The 21,041-nt window shown below is 36.3% G+C and overlaps 1 protein-coding gene across 1 annotated transcript in view; it reads right to left on the bottom strand.

Annotated features, from left to right (window-relative positions):
• Window positions 1-244: 244 nt before the first annotated feature.
• The window catches only part of GABRA2 (gamma-aminobutyric acid type A receptor subunit alpha2), a 64,371-nt gene continuing 43,574 nt past the window's right edge, over window positions 245-21,041 (bottom strand). Inside the window, exons 6-9 of the mRNA XM_049793682.1 lie at window positions 20,698-20,841; window positions 19,760-19,912; window positions 11,446-11,648; window positions 245-7,385 (exon numbers count right to left, since the gene is read on the bottom strand). Coding sequence (XP_049649639.1) covers window positions 7,077-7,385; window positions 11,446-11,648; window positions 19,760-19,912; window positions 20,698-20,841 — 809 coding nt within the window. The 3' untranslated portion in view covers window positions 245-7,076. The remainder of the gene's footprint in view (window positions 7,386-11,445; window positions 11,649-19,759; window positions 19,913-20,697; window positions 20,842-21,041) is intronic.

Below are 21,041 nucleotides of genomic sequence, written 5' to 3'. Positions count from 1 at the left end.
ATTTTCTTTCCAGTATATTGTTTGCTTCCTTTGGGAAAGTCTATCCTTAATAAAAAAGGACTTTCATAGAGTCTGTAATGGGTTGCTTAAAAACAAGCAAACAAAAATAAACAAACAAAAACCCCACACACAAATCCTGAGAGAAAAGCCATGAGGGGAATCAAACATTTGTGCTGTCAAAGCATTAAAAACAAAAATACAAAATGTGCTCTATTTAAATTAACTTTAATAAGAAGTACAAAAAGATAATGTTAAGCAATATTTTGCATGTGGTTAATAAATATTCTTCAACAGCAAGCAGTGACACATTCAAACATAATCCAGTTATTTCTTTTACATTTTAGAAAAGTAACAACTTTTTCCAGTTAAAACAAGGTCACAAATTACAGAATATTATCATCCTCTTTAATTATTTATAACTATGAAACCTACTAAATAAGTGAACTGTCACCCAGAAGATTTTATATGATGCTGATGTTCAAGGTTAAGTATACTTACATTTATCATGCAGTTTCTTACTGTGCATATTTGATTGGTGTTTAATTTTCTTTAAAATTATTGGTTCCATTCTTCCTGTTTCCTTATTTCTTGTTAATATACTGGAAGCATCTATTTTCAAACTCCTATATATTTTCACACCTAAGTGACTCACTAAAGTAGATTTGTCATACAATGCATAAATGCTCTCTGACTCCAGCCCAGCTGCGAAATTGCTAACAACGTCTGAATCAGACTCCCCATTATTTTTACTATTTTTTTTGAATCAAGTATAACAAGATTTAGTGTAATCACTTCCATTAAAATTAAAGTGCCTTCAAATGTTGCCTATTAAAGTGACTATTTGGAGGGAAGAGGGTGAAGGGGTGCCATTTAGGAACTGATTTTTTAACAGTTTATAGATACGGTGCATATTGTACATATGTATTCTAATAGATGTAAAGTACTACATTGCATTCCGTGCTAATGCTAAGCTACAGTAGCCTATAAACTGATAAATTCAGCCAAAATGAACATCTAATAAAGAATATTAAAAGCAGTTGATCAAAGCAATATCTTGTTCTGTTCTCTATTTCCATCCATCCTCAACAGCATAGAAAGATGGATGAAGTACTGGAAAACAAATATAACACTTTAACCTGTTGAAGCTCACCTCTTTGCGTATCAGACGAATGAAAGCACTCAGTGCAATCATTAAAAACCTGGAATGCATAAAGACACGCTCCAGGCTACCTGATTGAGTGAAGTATTCACAACATTATGTAAGGAATTTAAATCTGAAAGCAAAATATAACCTTTAAATCATCCAACAATAAAAATATATTCATATATATTTATGTAGACACCAACACTAGAGGAAGAGCATAGATCATCTTGCTTGTTTTAAAACATCCTACAAATTCCTTTTTGTGAGTGTTATCACCTACTCCTAACTCATAGCACTTTCACAATAGTCTTAAAAGGCGTTAATATATACCAGGAATGAAACAGACATCAAGCACTGTATTTCAGTATGGTTGGCTCTTCTTTTAAGGGCTCATTTTTGTGGGTTAAAAACTAAGCACCTTCATCCAAAGGAGAGCCTAGGTGCCCTCTCAGGTGTACTCCCCTTCTGTAAAAAATCCTTTCTGACTTCAGTGACATAGGCGAATATCCTGAGGATGCTAATCAGTTTTATTCTAAATTCAGTGCAAATTTTGCACTGATCTCAGTCAGAGACATCAAGCCCTCAAAGTTTAGCCTCTTCCAGTAAGATGTAATCACAGACTCCAAAACATGAGTTCAAAGATTCACCTAGAGAGATCTGAATCTAGAAAATTAAATGGTTTAAAGTAGAGGAAAACAAACTTTTAATGTGATTAACATCTGCCATTCACTGAAACAAACTTTTGAGCCTTTAACTTCTACTACTAAAGGTCTAAAGTGGTGAAGTCCCTCACTGATTCTCAGATGGCTGGAATTACCAATTGGATTCAGAATAGAATTAAAAGTTGTGGTTGTTAGGGAGTTTGGGTTATCTACAGAAATGAGGAAGCGGAGGTCTGCTTGACTAAAAATAAAATCAAGACAATGTCATGTTAATATAACTTGAAGTTATATTGCAAACTGACAGCATTCTAGCAGCAGGTACACTGTCGCTGCGAAGAGGTGGAAAGAATCCTAAAACTCTGCTTTCTAAAGAACCACTCCCTTTACTGGAGGCTGAAGCGTGAGCTGACTTTCACATAAATTCACTTAATTACTTTAACGTTTCAAAGTCTTTAAGACAAAAACTTTATATATGACATCAAATTATACCACACTCAGATTCTGTTTAGATGTGTTTAGACATCTGTACATCTATCATGCTCTGTGTTTTTTAAATGAAGCTATTTAACTTTCTGGGCTCATTTTAAAATGTTTTCTTCCCCTGCTTTAAAACACACTGCATTGCTTTCTAAATTTCAGCATTATGTGTCTGCACATAATCGGGCATAGACTGATGATAGCTTCATATCCATACTGAAATCATCTTTCATGCAAATTTGTTAGGAATGGAAATGTTCAGAAGCACAGACTTCATCTATTTTGTAAAAGGCCAACGCAAAAACTTGTGCACCACTAAGCTTTCAGAATAGGAATGAGAGGTATGGAGGATGGATGCTGACTATCTGTGCTTAAGTGAAAGTCACATCTCTTCAGAAAACAAAACCTAGAATTAACAAAGTTCTACTTAATTCCCGAAGCTTCTTCTCCCCCTCTGCCCTAGGTGTCCCATACGGCAGGAAGCACACAACACTGCATGGCGCTCACAAAGAAGTCAGCAGAAGCCTTTCAGTTTCAAAGGCACAACTCACGTCCCTCAAGTTCAGCAGAATTATACAAGAAGTATTTCAATTTTATGTGCTCTAAAAGTTACTTTCCCACAACTCACGTATGGTAATGAAGGCTCAGAACTGAAGCTGAAACAAAAACACACATTACCTCCCTCAATGTCTTCTTCCTCAATCATCTCACAATCCACTTACACAGTAACAAAGCCATCTGCTTCTTCTTTTTCCCCTTTTCCTTCCCCACACATCCCTACATCCTCCCAGCTGCTTCTGGTTGCTTTCACGCAGAGAGTTTATGGTCACTCCACTTCCAAAATGTCTCACCATCCCGTATGTTATCAGGAAGGGAAGGTGATTCAGCAAGGCTCCTGTTTGGTATCTAGTGAAGCTCTTTCATGCTCTCTCCTGTGACTATACAGGCAGACTAGCTCCTCAATTTAGCATAACGTTCAGTGGTATGAGTAGTCTCCCAAGCTAAAGCTCATATCACAGAACATCTACCATAATTTTTTTAAAGATGCTCAACAACGCAGCAGTTACGAGTTGAATTAACCCAGACTGGAAGATGAAGGTAATTTCATTGGCCACAATATAATTGAGAAGTTTGGAAGCCACTCTTTTAAAGCAATCTGTTAAGAAGTATCCAGCAGACAACTCTGGCTGCTAAACCCTGCTGATCTCTATATTCTTCATGCTGATTTATAAATTACTGTTAAATTACTGACCACATGCATCCAGAAGTACGTGCCCCAGTACTATGTTGGAAACCTACTTCATAAACCTCGTTCAGAATTATGGTAATTCCAATCCAAGTTTACGTGTTATATCGTTGTATTTATTGTATTCATTTCTTAAGTCACATAAAATATGACACCCTGACCCAAGAATAATGGGAAAAATAAATTAGATTAACATGTCAACCAAAAATTTCACTGGTAGATTTCATGCGCAAGTCTTTGATAGTGAAATGACTTGCATTTGCTCAATCATGCTCTCCCGCCCCACTTTAAGTATTTAAGACCAGCAAATTTTACTCAAATTAAATGAAACTTCTAGGTATTTGGCACATAAATGTGTGAGAACAGTTTTAAAATCCCAGACGTGGATTATACTGCTAAATGGAAAGAAGGCCTAACCGTTGTATTCCGATGTTCCTTGCAAATGCTTGTGTTCACTTAAAACTTTACATTCAAAATCACTTATCCAGTTGTCAGTCTTACAAATTTGCAACTTATGTGTAGTCAGTTTAGTCCCTGTAAGTGTTTCAGTAGTGAAACAATAAAGCAGACTCCTTCCTTCCACAGTAGTTTGCTTTAACACGGACCAACTGAACTAAATGTAAAAGTGAAACTTTTCTGCAGCGTACGCACTCAAAAGCCTTGCTGATGCCCACGATAATGGGCATCATTAAAATGTATTATTTTTCACTGAGTGAATTTATATAGTATGCCTATTTTTCTATATTGGTGTGTGATAAAGGTATCTTTAGCATGTGATAAACACCCGGGTTTTTTTGTCTGACTGACTCTAAGCATAACACAAGCATAGAGAAAATGGTCAGCGAATGAAAAAATAATTGCACCCAATAAAAGCAGTAGCAGCAGAGCTGACTATATGAGGCAGCATCAGGCTTCTTGTGCAAACTGAAGATAGGCTTTTTGCATGCAGCTCTGAATTACACAGATGTTATCTTCCAGAGAAGAAGTCTTGTTGAAGACTTGTATTGTTAAAAACCTTTGAGGGGTCCCCTTGGATAATGATGCAAAATCCTTCCTTATCAGGTAATCCAACCGTGCCCCCGAGCACACTCATGTTTGTAGTGGGGAGAGTTCCGACTATACAGTGTTGTATTGCATGGAGCAATACACAACATTGTTTAAACATTGTGAAGGGTTTGGAGTACCTGGGATGTGGCCAAGGGTGAAACAAAAACCTCTGTTTCTCATACCCCGGTTCAGTGAGGTTCAGAGAGTCCCTAGGTCTTGCTGATGTGAACAGAAGGTAAGAACTCCCAGTAGGTCACAGGAAGGAGACCTCAGCTACAGAAAACATAGTCGAGCTACTCGAGTTCAAAAGCAGTTTAGCATGGGCCTCCATTAAACTATACAGTCAGAGCCCTTTGCCAAAAACAGAGTTAAAAGTGAAGGGATTTTTCTACAGTTCTAATATTTACAATTATTTGTACATATGTACATATTTATATATTTATTCATACCTGGACAATGTGATGTTAAAGGGATAATTTATAATTTACAAACTAAACATTTTAAAAATGTATAATTATACCATGAAAAAACCTTTTTTTATTGCTTGCCTTCCAGCCTTATGCTCATAATCACACTATTGCACACATCTCCATGTTACATGGAAGATCTACATTTATATATAAATATATATGAAAATAAGGATATTTTTATTTTAATGTTCTGAATAAAGTGCTCATTTTTTAACTACTGTTGATGAGAAAGGTTTAATCTGACAGTTTAATTAGAGGGACTTCAAGGGATACACACCTTGTCCATGCTTCTCCCTTTCATTTATAACTTACGAAATGTCTTTATTTTACCGATGTCAACTTTGTCTCAACTATTAATTCTATTCATAATATGCATTTGTGACCTTGGCATCTCTACTGTCACACACAGCACAAAACAGAATCACATTAAAAGCAAAGAAAAAGCAAGAAAATAAAACAGCAAATGAAAGCAGTGTTTCTCTTTGTTGTTTTTAGCACATTTCCATGTCTTAAGATACTCTTTTATTTGATTTTAGAAATATTTGTACAACTTTTTGTTAAACTCTGAACATATCTATTTTATGCACTATACTCAAGTACTGTACAAAACTGCAATAAATGACACTATACGACTACATATGTCTCTAATAGAAGACATCATCATAAAGGTGTATCTTTTTTTTAAAGGTCAACTAATAACTGCTAATGTATGTGTGAATCAAAATATTTTTGATTGGCCAAGTATACTAAAATCTAAATACAGTACACAATTATTACTTATGTCATGATTTACCAGGCCTTTAGGGGCATAAAGAATCTTTGCAAAGGCTCAGATGAAAAACAATTTTACTGATCAGTATTAAATGTTCATATAAAATTGCAAATGGCAGCTCCAATTTTGTTATATTTGTGTATATGAAATACAGTTGATACCTACTGATGATGCATGACCTTTTATTAAAAAAATAACATTCAAATCTTAGCAAAACCATTTCTAGTATACAAAGTTGTAAAGTTATGTCAGCGAAATGTAAAGTTGCAATTTACAAAAGCAGCAGTAAATTTTATTATATGGACAATTTCCTGAACTTAAATCATGGTTCTTGTTTCCCTTGAAAACAATGCTTTCTGGGACAAATACAGGTAAATATTTTAAAGGCAGGTTTTAGGATAACATTAAGCAAGGAAAAAACAGTGTATTCTATTACTGATACACTTCACCCTGAAAAATTTCTGAATGCTTTTATGAACCTGACAATAATCCAATTAAGAACAAAATCAAAAAGCAAAAAAACCCTCAACTTTGCTGAACCAGACAACCTGGCTTAGCAACATCAAATCAATAAAACAGTGAAAACAATAAGAATTTCACTAGCGGAAGTTGGTTGATATTGGAAATTTGATTAACACTTGCTTTTCCCTGAAATCAATTAGAAGAGTTTATTAACAACTTCAAACAGGACAGAAGTAAGAAACTTGTGGCTTTTGCCATATAGTAGTCTTTACTACCTCTTCAGCCTAACTAGTATCCAGAATGTCTGTGAACAGTAGAACTGTATGACCTCTGTACTCTGTTATGTACATGGGTACTGCTATTGTATGAAACAATTACACCTTTTTAAAAAAATCACTTTTTTAAATGACAGTTTCTTTCATTAAAGTAGAATTAGTTACTTTATAGAAAAATATTTTAACTTTAAATTAAAAAAATACTGTTCCTAAATAATTATGTAGGACCATATCTTCATTTCATTGTACGGAGAGAATATAATTCTGTATATTTGAATCCTAGTTTAATAGAACTCCCCTGGGTATAACTTTTAAAGAGCTGGCTATATTTGCCATGGGTGCTATCTGTTTACAGACCCATGAATTAACACTGTGTCCCTCCTTTGGAGATACACAGATAAGACATCTATATACACTCTGTACATAATGGTTCACAGATTAGCAGTTATTAGTCGTACTGTACATAGCGAACAACCTATCTGATTAGAATGATGCTTTAAGTCCTCAGTGCAATTCAGCTTTTAGGTTGATGGCGCAAAGCCAAGTAAGACAGGCTCCCTGTTTAAATATGTAGCCCAATACACTAAATTAAAAGTACCAAATAAGACTGGAAACACTATTCTAGACATTCTGTCAATTTTGCTAACACTGTTGAATGTCTTCTTTGCTTCCTGTGGCTTCGCTTCTGGTTTTGCCTTGTTGGGTTCTGCAGTTGTAGCACTCTTGGAGATGGTTGGTAGCACTGAGTCCTTGGTAATATTTGGAGCATAGTTGGCAACAGCCACTGCATAGGCATTGTTTTTCTTAATGACAGACGCTTTTTCTTTTTTCTATTGGAAGACAGCATGAAGTTAAATATTTAATGTGCATTTGCCAGAATAGTCTTAATAAAACATCATTTCAAATGTAAAAGAAACAAATGAGTATGTGTGAGTATGTTAAAATAAATACCAGGAATACCACACTGATAAATTCAAATATAAAGAAAGACACTTCCAGTCTATCCAAAAAGGAGGTACAGGTAACATAAGAATGCTCTAAAAACATGGACTCTTGCACCATCAAATGCCTTACTGAAGTTATATGAGACAGGGTCTGTTACTGCGATTTTACGGATAACTGGAAAAGAGTTAGTCTTTCCTGAGCTGCTTTGTACCTAGCTCCTTACAAGAGAATTGCAAGATCTTTACAGTGTTCTCTGTTAAGAGAACTAGAAAGAGTGAATGGGTGGACTGGAAAAAAAAGATTACCCGGCACTGTAATAAAGTTAAAATTAGGCCATCTTTCCCACATAAATCTAGCATCATTATTATTTGAACATCTCATAACATACCACCAATAAATAAAGGAATTTCAGTAATGGTCTACATTTTTAAGAGATTCTGGAGAAATACGTGTGTGTTTACATGTATATATGCATAGACACACACACAGAGAGAGGTCAGAAAGAGACTGCAATTAAGAGAAAGAAATACTCTTTCTGGAGAAGTGAGCTGAGAACTAGCCCAAGAACTATTTCTGTTTTTCAGAAATTATTGTTCAAAAAATGCATAAGAGTAATGAAAATGGGGAATAGAACCTAAAAAGTAACAGAAGATAAGAAAAATGGGATGGGATGGAATGACAAAAATGTAATGAAGTTCAGCAAAGGGAAATTTACGTCCTGCACCCGGAGAGGAATAACCCCACCCACCAGTACAGGTTGAGGCTAAAATGGACTGGAAAGCCGCTTTGCAGAAAAAGCCCAGGGGGTCCTGGTGGACACCAAGGTGGACTCAAGCCAGCAATGTGCCCTCATAGCAATGAAGGCCAACAGCCTCCTGGGCTGCATTACTAAGAGTGTTGCCAGCAGACCAAGGGAGGTGATCATTCCCCTCGACTCAGCCCTGGTGAGACACATCCAGAGTGCTGGATCCAGTTCTGGGCTCCCCAGTTCAAGGGAAACATGGACATAATGGAGTGAGTCCAGTGAAGGACCACAAAGATGATTTAAGGCCTGAAGTGTCTGCAATATGAAAAGCTGAGAGAGCTGGGACTGTTCAGCCTGGAGAAGAGAAGGCTGGGGGGGGAATCTTATCAATGCATATAAATGTCTGGTGGGAGAGAGTAAGACCAGACCAGACTCTTCTCAGTGATATCCGGCAGAAGGACAAGAGGCAATGGGCACAAATTGAAATAGAGATTATTCCACTTAAATATACAAAAAAGCCTGTTTTACTGTGAGCGTGACTGAGCACTGGAAGAGGTTGCCCAGAGAGGTTGTGGAGTCTCCATCCTTGGAGGTATTAAAAAGCCATCTGGACATGAACCTCAGCAACCATCCCTAGCTGACCCTGCTTGGAGTAGAGAGAAGTTAAATTTGATGATCTCTAGAAGTCCCTTCCAACCTCAGCAATTCTGTGTTTTAACACTATTGTGTATGTTTTCAAATGGCTAAAGTTCAGCCAATAGCAGTCCAATGGAGAGGCTATGTCTATAGATAGATACAGGGATGTATAGGTAATGAGTATAGGCTTGAGTTTTTAGACATATATATATATATATATATATAGGTACACAGACTAGCTCTGCAGTAAGACTGTAATGGTACAAATTGATTCACAGTTTTGCAGCAAACCCAAACTAAGGAACTTCTAATAACCTACAGGAAAGAATAGAAGGATTCAAGTTTCTCAGGAACCAAGGGCCTCCATATATAATTTAGAAGCATGCAAATATCAGACTCAGTCCATCTCTTCCACAAAATATAGAATTAAACAGATGAAGAAACAGTTAACTTCTGGCTCATGTAAGAAATCATCAGCTGTTGGTTTGGTTTGGTTTGATTTTTAATCTAATGGAAGTGGCACAAGTGAGGGCATTCTCATGACATTTCTTATATAGGTGCATTCCAATTTTCTACTTCCACTGGGAGGCATCTACCCAATTTCCAATTTTGGTTTTAAATTAGCTCCAATTCGATATTTATCAGGGCCATCTACAAATCCTGCTAAGATCTTCGTGGTTATATGTTGTGCCCCAAATACCTTGTCTCAGGAGATGGTGTCACATAAAAAGAAACTCTGGGATTGGGTGGGAACTCAGCATTGTTCCTTATTGACTGCAGTATGAAAAAGGGGTGATCAAATATGTAGCTTGTTCCTACACCTGCTTTCCTGTGAGACAAATTCCATGCTGACAGCACTTAAGATAGGAATTTCCATATAACATGAACACACATGACTGTCACTGAGGAAACATATTTCACTTTATTTGGTGAAGCCTGGCTTTAGATGCACAGATGCATTCAGCAAAAATAAGAGCAAATTACCAAAACAGATTACAAGTTGAACACTGATCTATAAATCCTTCCTTTCAGACAGACTTAGTGTGTTTTTAAAAGGTATCTGTAATATCATTAATGAGACCTGCATAATAAAAATGAACCGTATTTTTGTATGAGAAACTATGAATAAGTTAGAAGTTTAGCTATTTGTTAAGTCAGTTTGAAGAAAATAGAGAACTAGACACGTGAATAGTATATAAATCTTAAAATGGAATGGCTGATTTTGTCATTCCTAGGGAAGGAATACTACCTAGCTGTTAAACAGCTGCCCCACCTAACATCATGAGACAACACTGTTACATTAATTTAAAGGAACAGCCAAAGGATGACTGGAGACTTTATAAGGGCTCCCTACATTATTACAATGCCAGGGCAATGTACCAGTCTGAAAAGCTTCACTCATGACATGCTGATAAACTTGTAGTGATTCGGTATCTTCCTCTAGCATGAGGGAACAGATCCTGAAGCTATGGATGGTTTATGCCCTTCCAGAAGCCACAAGGAATTATAAGCAATGTACTCATTTCCTCTAGTTCTCCTTTACCATTAACTGAAAATGCTTCTTTATGCATTGTGCTTTATGCATTCAAAGTGCTGAGAAACCATCAGTTAATTAAACTTTGCTTCACATCTACTATAACCATCTAGAAAACCAATAATATTCTACCCTATTTTAAGGAGAACCACATAAATCAGAGTATCCTTTGTCAGAAGAAATCGTTTTCCATTGGTAGAATCAGGGACTGGGACGGGACAAAATTATATAATATAGTAAGTCAGTCAAAACAAGAAGTCAGCTTTAACATTTGTTCTGTGTTATTAAAATTATAAACTGTAAAGCTTGACACAAATTTAGGCGTATCACCAGTTCATTTTGTTCACAAAATACGAAATTCTATCAGGTTAAAATTTCTTTATGCTATCACACCTACGCTACTATTAATACCAGAAAATTAAGGCATGACTGTTTCTGCTCACTCAGAGCACCAATACATTATAGGTGAAAAAGTACTCAATTTTGTACAACTGCTATTTAAATTAGTTTAAAAATTAATGTCTACATATCATTAGGGATAAGTTTCAGAATACTCTAAATGTTCAAAACCTCTAGATTTTATTAATAGTTTTCACATATAGGAGCATTCCGTTGTTTTTCTGATCCTTAGTAACTAGGAAAAATAATATACATTTCATCTTTCTCTAATCTTTTTTTATTTCCAATTCAATTGGATTAAATAATAAAAAAGTGATCAACCAATATAATCTGGATTAAATTTTCTGAATAACCAATAAACAGTTGTATCTGAGGAGTCAAAAAACAAGTCATACCGCTCCCAGCATAAAAAAACAATGTGCTTTATAACTAAATCTGGATTATTGAGACAAAGTGAGATTAGCTACATCAGGACAGATATATTTTTGTTCAGAACAGAAAATACATCTACATTCTTTTGATTTGAATCATCACATATTATTTTTTTTATATAGCCAATTTTATCAAAATAATATATTACAGCTGGTTTAGTGCAATTGACTGTAAATAGGGCTATTTCCTTAGGACTTACCTTATCATTCACTACACTTTTTCCATCCCAGGCCCATCCTCGTTTTGTGAAATAATTTACAGTTGCAAATTCAATTAATGCAGAGAATACAAACGCATAACAAACGGCAATAAACCAATCCATAGCTGTTGCATATGCTACTTTGGGGAGCGAATTTCGAGCACTGATGCTCAGTGTTGTCATTGTCAACACAGTTGTTACTCCTGCAAGGGGACAAAAAAACAGAGTATCAACAATTCTATTTGGATTGTGATTGTTAACAAAAATACAAACCAAAAATTATTACAGTATGTTTGTGAAACACAATGAAAATTTGCTTACCTAAGTTGGTGACAAACTGCCAGAACCATATTAGACCCTGCATCTGGAGTTTCCCTTGAAGTATTTTAGCTCAATTTTGTTGTCTAAACTCTTTTTCAATCAGCTGAAGATTTTACTTACAAGTGATAGATAATTTTTTTATTTATTTTTTTTTTAGCTATCAGGACAGGTAAGGGACAAAATTAACAATTCCTTAATGGAATCATAATATTTTGCAGCATTACAGTAATAATGGTTAATATGTTAATGTTTGGTGGCTGGCTTCAATGCAGTGGCTGCACGTCTGGCACCCATCTTTACTGACAGTACCACACAAATTGACCTTTGCTATTAGAAATAATGATTTTCTTTTTTTTTTTTTTTTTTTGGCCAGTAGCTGTCTCACTAACCATCCGGTGACATAGTTGAAGACATAAACAGGTTAAGTTTTCATTCCGGTAACACAGATTTCTTCTAGAACAGCATATTGACTTGAAATGCCAGATTATTATAACTGTGTATTATGTATCATAAAACAAGACTTCATGATCTGGGAAGATTGTTCTTTCACTGTGGCAGTTATTAAAAGCATTTTACAGTACTTTGTACATCATGAAGACCCAGTAGGAAGGCAGGAATTATACTCCACAAAATCAGAAAAAAGAAACAGGGGAGAAAAGGAAGAGAAGAACAATTTTCTGAATCAGTTTTAGCAAGCAGAAATCCACAGCCATAAATGCAGTCTCCATTCCTTAAGTAAATCCGTTTTCCCACCTCAGGCTGAATCACACTTAGACAAACTGAACTACTCCCTTTGTGGCACACCATTAAATACTTCACCAGAATGAAAAGCAACGCAAAGTGATATACTTAGCACAGATCAGCAAACCTACACTCCATTATGACAGGCAAAGGAGATGCCATGGCAGAAATATTAGTAACAGCACATCACAGCTTCAACAACTACACACTCATAAAATTGCTGTAAGAGGATGCTCAAGAGAAAGTAGGCACTCTCCCTAAGCCAGATCCTCCACTGTCAGTAATCTGTCCCTTGGGTTCTGCAGGACTGACCTAGCTCAGGTTTTCCTTCTGCTACAAGAGAAGCATTTTTAACCACTGTGTGAGAGGGAAGAGAGGCAGCAATTACACCTACTCAGACCTCTTCAGGCTTTGCAATTTCCATCCCTCCTGTAAAGAATCTCCACCTCTGAGGGTGCTACATAGGATGACAGAGCAAAGCTAAGTGGACTCGGCCTCAGCACTACTCTCCCTTGATGCGCTTCCAAATGCCTGTGCAGCAGGGAAAACAAGGCACAGAAACATCCTCCCGAGTCACACAGTATCCAGGCACCGTAGCAAATACAATTCTCTAGTTGCTACTTTTCATCCTCCATAAATTGAAGAAGTGGATTTGGTCTGGAATCAGCCGTGACAGTGTTGGGATCTACTAGCCTATACAATGAACAGGAAGCAGCTATCATATGATATTGTATGAAAATGCGTAGACAATGTATTTTGTAAAGAACTTACTCTCTCATAACACTTACGCAACATATGGCTTAATTATTTTCAGCACCTCAGGGAAACGGCAGCCTATCATACATATAAAATTATCACATGCAAATTTTAACACCAGTCCTGAGCTGCAGATAAATCATTTTAATTATACAGAAGTATCAGTAAAGTGATTGTTTCTCAGAGATAAGGTGACCTTATCCACATGTAAATATACACAGTTGCTAAGGTACTGTTCTGCTTAAGTCCTACCTTTTAGAATAAACTAATCTTCTGGAAGCCCCATTGGCTTCTTCAGAAATCTAATTTAAGATTAACTGCTGACCTTTTCTAGTCTCAATTAAAACATCATGAATTTACATCCTGTATCTTGCTACCAGTTGACAATTTCTCTAAAATGTTCAGCAAGCCACACCACTTTGTGACCCAAATGCTAATCAAACAGCACATTGTCAGACATTTGCCAATGCACTTTTATTTATCCCTTCACTCTATAAATTCAGTGATGTTCAAGCTACCACAGTCATTTAACCTGAATTGAGTGGGAAAAAATTGGGCAGAAAATTTAATCTGTGATACCTGTCAGTTTGAGAATTTCTAGTATTTTTATACTTGCTATTCTTCAGACAAAAGACAGATGATTTTGCACATTATAGTTAATTTGAAAAATCAGTATTATCAAGTCTTCTTTACAAAAAAAGACTGAATGGAAATAACCTGACTCCTTGTTACTGCTAAACCTGAGAGGACTGAAAAATTATTAATGTGGAGGAATATGGTCAACCTGTAAAACAAAACACATTTATTTCTCAAAGATTTACCTTAAAACCCCACAAAACCCATACACGGACCAGATGAAAAACATTCCTCATTGCATTATCTAATTCATAACACTAGTGAACTAAAATTGGTATAAAAAACAGTGAACAGATTGTCCCCCTACAATGAGGTAGTCAAAATATTAGAGGAAAACAATCTTCTCTCCTAAATCATGTACCACTCTGAAGAGACTAAATAATTCAAGAGGCTACGTAAAGACTGCATGATATCTCACTATGATGTAGAAAGACCACAGTTTATATACAGGTCAGGCACTATCTTCTATAGCCCAGCACCCAGCAGATGTGGCACTGAACGGGTGCCAGAAGGACATGGACAGGTATCATCTTGTAAGCGACCATAAGCAGTCATCAGTTTGTCTTTAAAAAGGATCCAAAAAATAAACTGTTGGCATTTCCATTCTCCAAAGAAGACCAAGCATTTTATACTTGACAGTAAATATACCTGTACATCGTTTCAACTTTTTTTCTTAGCATCGCGTGCCTATAAAAGCTAAATATCTTCCTTCACTACAGGTTTATCCATTCAGGCCAAGACTGGAGCCATTTGACTGCCTAGGATTTTTTTTATGGTGCTGTTTTTGAAACAGCATCTGCTCACTGAAGAGAGGATATCCATCTCTAGGGCTGTAAATTCAACACTTTTCACTGGCACTAAACTTATATATGTGGAAAATACCAGCTCTGTCATATTTTGGATTCCAGAACAGATGGATACCATTCAAGATGTGTTTAATTAGACAGCCAACTTTGGGCAAACAATTTCTGTCACTCAACAGTATAGAGCACTGCCACGCAACAGCCGAAGAGGTAAACTGAAAAAAAAAGAAATGCCTAGCTAAAACCATACAGTGGAAATTGGAAGAGCGAGTACATATATATTAGTTAAAATCTGTCATGATGACTAGCTTATGCCCACATTTGCGTGCAAAAGTCAGGCCACTCCTTGACAGGCACAAGTTCTTTTGGACCCTAATTTCACTCTTGTGTATCAACTGATTTTTCTAATCTGAACAGATTTTAGTCAACTAAGTCATGTCCTAGCCTTCTTGTGTTAGAATGTGGACATCTCCTTTGCAAATGGAAAGTAAAAGGCCCAATTAATGAGTTACCAAAGGACATTTCTGTAACAAAAGAGCTACTTCAGTTTTGCAAATAATTTGTACAAAATGCTTAAAATGTGTTCCATTTCTTATAATGTCATGCTACTCCCCCCACAATTTTATCTTTTCCTCACAGCACTTCGCAAAGATACAAAAAATGGTTGAAGAACATATCACAAAAGGATTGATCTATTACTTTTTTATTAGAGAGCTAATTCCATTGCTCTATTATTTCACTTTTTCTTTTTTCTAAACAATAATTGCAAATTAGGTAATTAGATCACTCAACCTGGTCCAAAAGCTGAATAGATTTATAAATACAAATAAAGAAAGCATAAAGAAAAGACTGTTGTGCCTTTCACAGAGATACAGATTACTACTTCATTTTTTCACGCCAAGAGTAAACAGTTGGAGGTCTAAAGAAAAGCTTAAAAGTTCTGGAGACACTGTAATTTTAAAGTACTATACCGTAACATTTGGCTACACACCATACTGTTTCTTCTTTACTTATGAAATGAGTATATATTACTTGAGAATACAATACAAAAGGAACATACATTGATTCTGCTTAGATACTGGGAGGTAAGTCTGAACAACCATTGAGAGAAAGATTGTAGAAAACAGCTCAAGTGCTGTGTCTACCTTTTACTAAAAGACTAACACAAAAGGCCAGAAGCCTTTTTAAATAGCATGGGAGGCCAAGGACCATAACACAGTCTATTTCCAGAAAAGTCACATCCAGTCAGTCAGTTAAGCTACATATACATATCGTGAAGTCGGTGCTCATGTTGCTTCCCTGTACAAGTATTGAGCAATGAAACAGAGCTCCCCGTCCATTGACAGCCAGGCTAATTCCCAAAGCTGAAGGGCAAGTGTTATTTACCCCAGCTCCAGTAAAAGTTGCATGTTATTATGCCACTGTTGGAACATGAGCTAGTGTCTTGGCACACCACTGTGCTGAGAAGGCATATTAGTCAGTTTGCAGCCAGCTCAGTCTCTAACTAAGGGCTACACTTTTCCCAGTAGGCTTGCCCAGTGCCTACCACTAGAGTGCTATGCCTACGGCTAGCAGAAATTCCCAATTAAGAAATTATAGACTGAAAGTCGTGAGTGGTGGGATATCACAAAAGGTAATCTGCAGTATGTAAAAGGAGAAGTAAATACAGACAGCTGAGATTTTTTTCAACAAAATGGGAGAAGGTACCTTGTATATTCAGAATTGTTCAAAAGGAAGGGTCTACATTATTCAATTCCCATTTAAAAATAACCAGAGGACAGATCTGAACTCTCTTGGGTTCCCCTTCCTGTAGTTGCACAGTAAAATAGTCTGCCTATTTCGGGTCTAAATGGCTTTTTACTTCAAAATGTACTTTAATTAACATAGGTTCAGAAAAGATAAACCAAGAACAAGCAAAACACAGGTATAGGAATGCAGCATAAGAATACAATGATCACAGAGAACAGAGTCCTGACAAAAGAACATAGCTATGTGAATTTAAAATTCCGCATCTTGGACAATGTACTAAAAAATATAACAACTACTAATTTTTGTTCTTGCCTGCTTCAGGTATCAAAGAATATGTATCTAACTACATTCATTTTAACATTCTCATTCCTATTCTGTGTGAGTTAAAACACACAGATAACTGTAGCATGAAGAAAACTAATTTCTGATTTTTCTGTCACCTGCATCTAATGCTGCTATTCAAATATATGTGATGCTTCTAAATGTTATGACCCATTAAAAATGAAGCGAGAATTCAATAAACTGCACAAGATTAGTTTTGCTAATATTGTTGACACTAAATGCGTAACAATAAACACATTACTAAATGAAACAGATTGTAATCTTACACTAAATGAAGGCATTATGAACCAGGCTTATTCCCTTTCGTTAAAAATGCAATCAAATGCTTTTCAAATTCATCTGCTAGAGAAAACACATTCAAGACTTGTTTAATTAATGATGATAAAACTTTCTTCTTCCAATAATTTAAAGCAAAGTTGAAACAATATAACATTAGGCCGTAATTCATGTGGGATAGCTTAGGTCAACAATATTAAATAGATGCCATAAAGGAAAGGGATTAAAGAGCTCAACTAAAAAGACGCCTCATTATACCAAGCCCTTAATGTTAAACTAGAACTTGAAACTACGTTGCAAGAGAATAGAAAGGGGGAAGAAAAGTAACTTCTTTCAAACATGAAATAATAAATGCTAAGTGGTGCTTTGAATAACTGGGAGTTATGTTTCTTTGAAAGGAAAGTAGTTAGCCCTTTCCAGGACTTTGTAGCTCTCAAGAAGGTACTTGAAATAAAATCCTCATTGATTCTGAAAAACACTTTATCAAAACTAATACTTTCTACTTAATCATATTTTAATAATGATATATTTATTATACCATGCAAAGATGAGCATCTAGCAAGTGACTACGCCATATAAAAACTAAAAATTAAGTATGATCAATAAAAGTGTAAAGCAAAACCTCCTGCAACTTCTATATTCCATGCTGGAAGTAGCTTGTATTAAACCATGACATTAACTGAGCTGTAGTATGGGCTTCATGTGTCACTGGGTGGAATCTACCAGTAAGTACCACCCAAGTGAGACCTTGAGTGTACCTGCCCAGCTCTAACTGTCAAGATTAATTCCGTAGGAGCCAGACAACAGTAAGAAGCAATAGATGAACTTTGTTATGAAAATGGCTAACTTCACATTTTTGTAACACATGCAGTCAGAAGACCAGAGGGTATCAGAAATCCCAGTGACAACCACTGCCAGTAGGTATGGAGAAAGACTGGGAGATTCGCCTGGGGCTGCATGATAGCTCCTCAGGGGACATCCAACCCAATGCAGAAGGCTAAGCCTGAGGTGCAAAGGCTGCATGCAGGGGCTAGGCTGCTCCATGAGGCAGAGCCTGAACATGTCTTGCTCCCCTGGGTTCAGGGTGCCCATCTAAGATGGCCTGGAGGGGATGGAGCCCTGACTTGTCCGTAAGGTGCATGTCTGTGTGGCAGAAATAAAATACTATCATAGAAATTGCTATCTCCTCGATATACTCACTGTGCTTAGTAAACAGATCTCAGATTTTATGTCACTGGGTGGTGGTGTTCTGTTCTTGCAGCCATCCTACCCAGTTCCCTCAAGACATCCTGAAACAGGACACTCTTCATTATCCATATATGCTAAACCCCCAGGAGAGTAAAGCAGCAGGCTGCCATGCAGATATTACTTATTTCAAAAAACCCCATAAATTAAACAATAAACTAAATCAAGAACAAGGAAGAGGTATGCACAAATGGACACAACATTCCAGGAAAATTATCCTAGTGCCTTGTTACTGATGTAGTGCCTTGTTACCGATGGCACAATAACAGAAAGTGCATTTTAGGAAGAGAAGATGTGAGACTTTTTTTTTTGACAAACCAGTTACACTGTCCTAAATGTATATGAGGGGGTACAGAAAAGGGCAAAGACGGACATATAGAAGGACTTGACAGTGTACTTGCAAGGCTGGAAAACAGGAATGTGCATTTTGATAAGCAGAAATGGATAAATTCATACAAGATTTTGAAGAAAGAAAAAAAAAATATCTGCCTGATAACTGCCTGGGAAAACATGGTAGAATTCTGGTCCCATTAAAACCACTGACCCATTTCATCTGACTTCAATAAGGCTCATATTCGAACCTGCAATTTTCATGATGCTTTGCGTGGCATTTTCTCTACCAGGAGAGACAGTAAGTGCTTTGTTGTGCATCATACTTAATATGCATTTGAGTTTGGCCTATTTTTTGAAGAGCACATGGTGTTTACTGATGACTAATCACGCAATTTTATGCAGCATTTCTGATGGCTGATTCCACACAGACATTACTTTCATTTTGTTGTGCTAGTCTGTTTTTCTTTAAAAGCAAACAAATTAAAAGTGCTTTAAGTTATGCAAATAAGAATGACATTTGTTACTTTGCTTTAATAAAGAGAGCAAAACCTTATTGTAAGAGAAACACCATTATTTTGCACTCTGAAGCTGTTCGCTGCCTTATAATACATTCCAATATGAATTAGTGAGAAAGTTTTGCCCAGACCCCCAGAACAGTTTCTTTCAAAGAACTGCAGCTTGCAAAGTTTAACACATTCAAATAATTCAACAAATTCAAATTTAATTTGCTTAAGTTACTAATATATTTAGAAACGTGCTCATCTACCAAGTACCAAAATATTTGGATAATATCAAGGTAAGACATTTCAGAAAATAATCTAAAACTACTTTTTAAATAGAAACATTATAATCTTTTCCATTCTGTGAAAATTTTTCTTCTTAAAAGAAGCAAGGATATATGGACAGTTCTTTCCTATGTGCTAGTTTCCAAAAACTCTGGGATTCTCAGGAGATCTGTAAGCTGCACTAAAAGCTGTTTGGACTAGAAATAGTATCACATTCTATAAACATGATAACTTGAATGAAAAAGGCCTTCACCAAGCAGACTTCAGAAATGCTTCCTAACAGCTTCAGCTGTTGGAAACAAAGCTAATGCTACTCAGTATACTCACCGAAGACTGTCCTGGCAGGTACAGATTCTCTGTTCAGCCAGAATGACACTTGAGAGAGAATGACAGTCATGATACAAGGGAGGTAAGTTTGAATGACAAAATAACCAATTTTTCTCTTCAAGTGAAAATGAGCCGTCATTACTGTATATTCACCTAGGTGCCACAAACAAACAAAGTACAATGAAAGAAAAGGTTATCATCTTAAGAAAGTCCATTTCTTTGGTAAAAGAAATTTTGACACATTTATGTGAACCAAATGTGCCAGGGTTAAATTACATAGACCATATTTTGTAGTCAAAAGCATCCAAGGAAGTTTTTTGAGTACAACTACATCTTATTCCCACTGAACTCCAGTAAAGACCAGTGTTCAGGAACTTACAGGAACTCTTGTATGCCCTGACAAGAATTTCAGTTCTGCACATAAGCAACCCTCTGCGTTCACATGAAGGCACCCTGAGAACTTAATCTACCATCAGAAGGCAATCATGGGGGTCCATCACAGCCTGGCACACATAGGAACACAGTCTAGAGTCTGGTAGACTAATCCAGTTTTTAATGCCAAAAACATGATGGAAGGAAAAAATGGTTGAAACCTGCATGCTTCACCATTTAGTAGACAAAAAGTGTCATCTACCATATGAAATTAAATCATTATCCCAGTCTTGGGTTACAAACATTAGGATTCAAGACTGAGCTCCAGATAGCATTAAAAAACAGTCACTGGGGACAAGTTCACCTCTGCAATCACCAGTAACTTACTAACTTGAAAGGATCAGTAAAGCGCTGCTATGCACTATTTGTACCATACACTAATTGACTATGCTTAATCTCTCACATTTTGCAGCAGTTTTTTTCAGTAGCCTTCTAACACCACCAGCAATGCTTATGGTCTTCATAGCCAAGTGAGTGCCCTTTTCTTCAAAATAGCTTTTACTAACCTGTACTTGATTTAACTGTCTCTTTCCCAATTGTTTGGCCTAAAAGATCATACTGATTCAATCTTGAGCCATCTGGTGCCACCTGCACAGAATCTGAAGCATTGTAAGTCCAAATGTATGTCACTTCTGAAGTTGTGTATGCATCTGTGGGAAATAAAATAAAGTATTTTGTCAGCAGTTTAAATGAAACAGCTTCCATCAAAACTCATAGAATTAGAAGAGCTACTTATTTTTCAAAAAAACACCACCCCAAAAACTTAAAATGATACAGTAAAAAATATGTTTGGCCATTTAAAATAGCTTTACTATAGCATAAATGCCTATTACAGCATGGGAACAGGGCA

This window comes from Accipiter gentilis, chromosome 3 (assembly GCF_929443795.1).
Source record: "Accipiter gentilis chromosome 3, bAccGen1.1, whole genome shotgun sequence".
NCBI lineage: Eukaryota > Metazoa > Chordata > Aves > Accipitriformes > Accipitridae > Astur > Astur gentilis.
The sequence above is the reverse complement of the archived record's forward strand: the minus strand, read 5'-3'. Positions and strand labels throughout refer to the sequence as shown.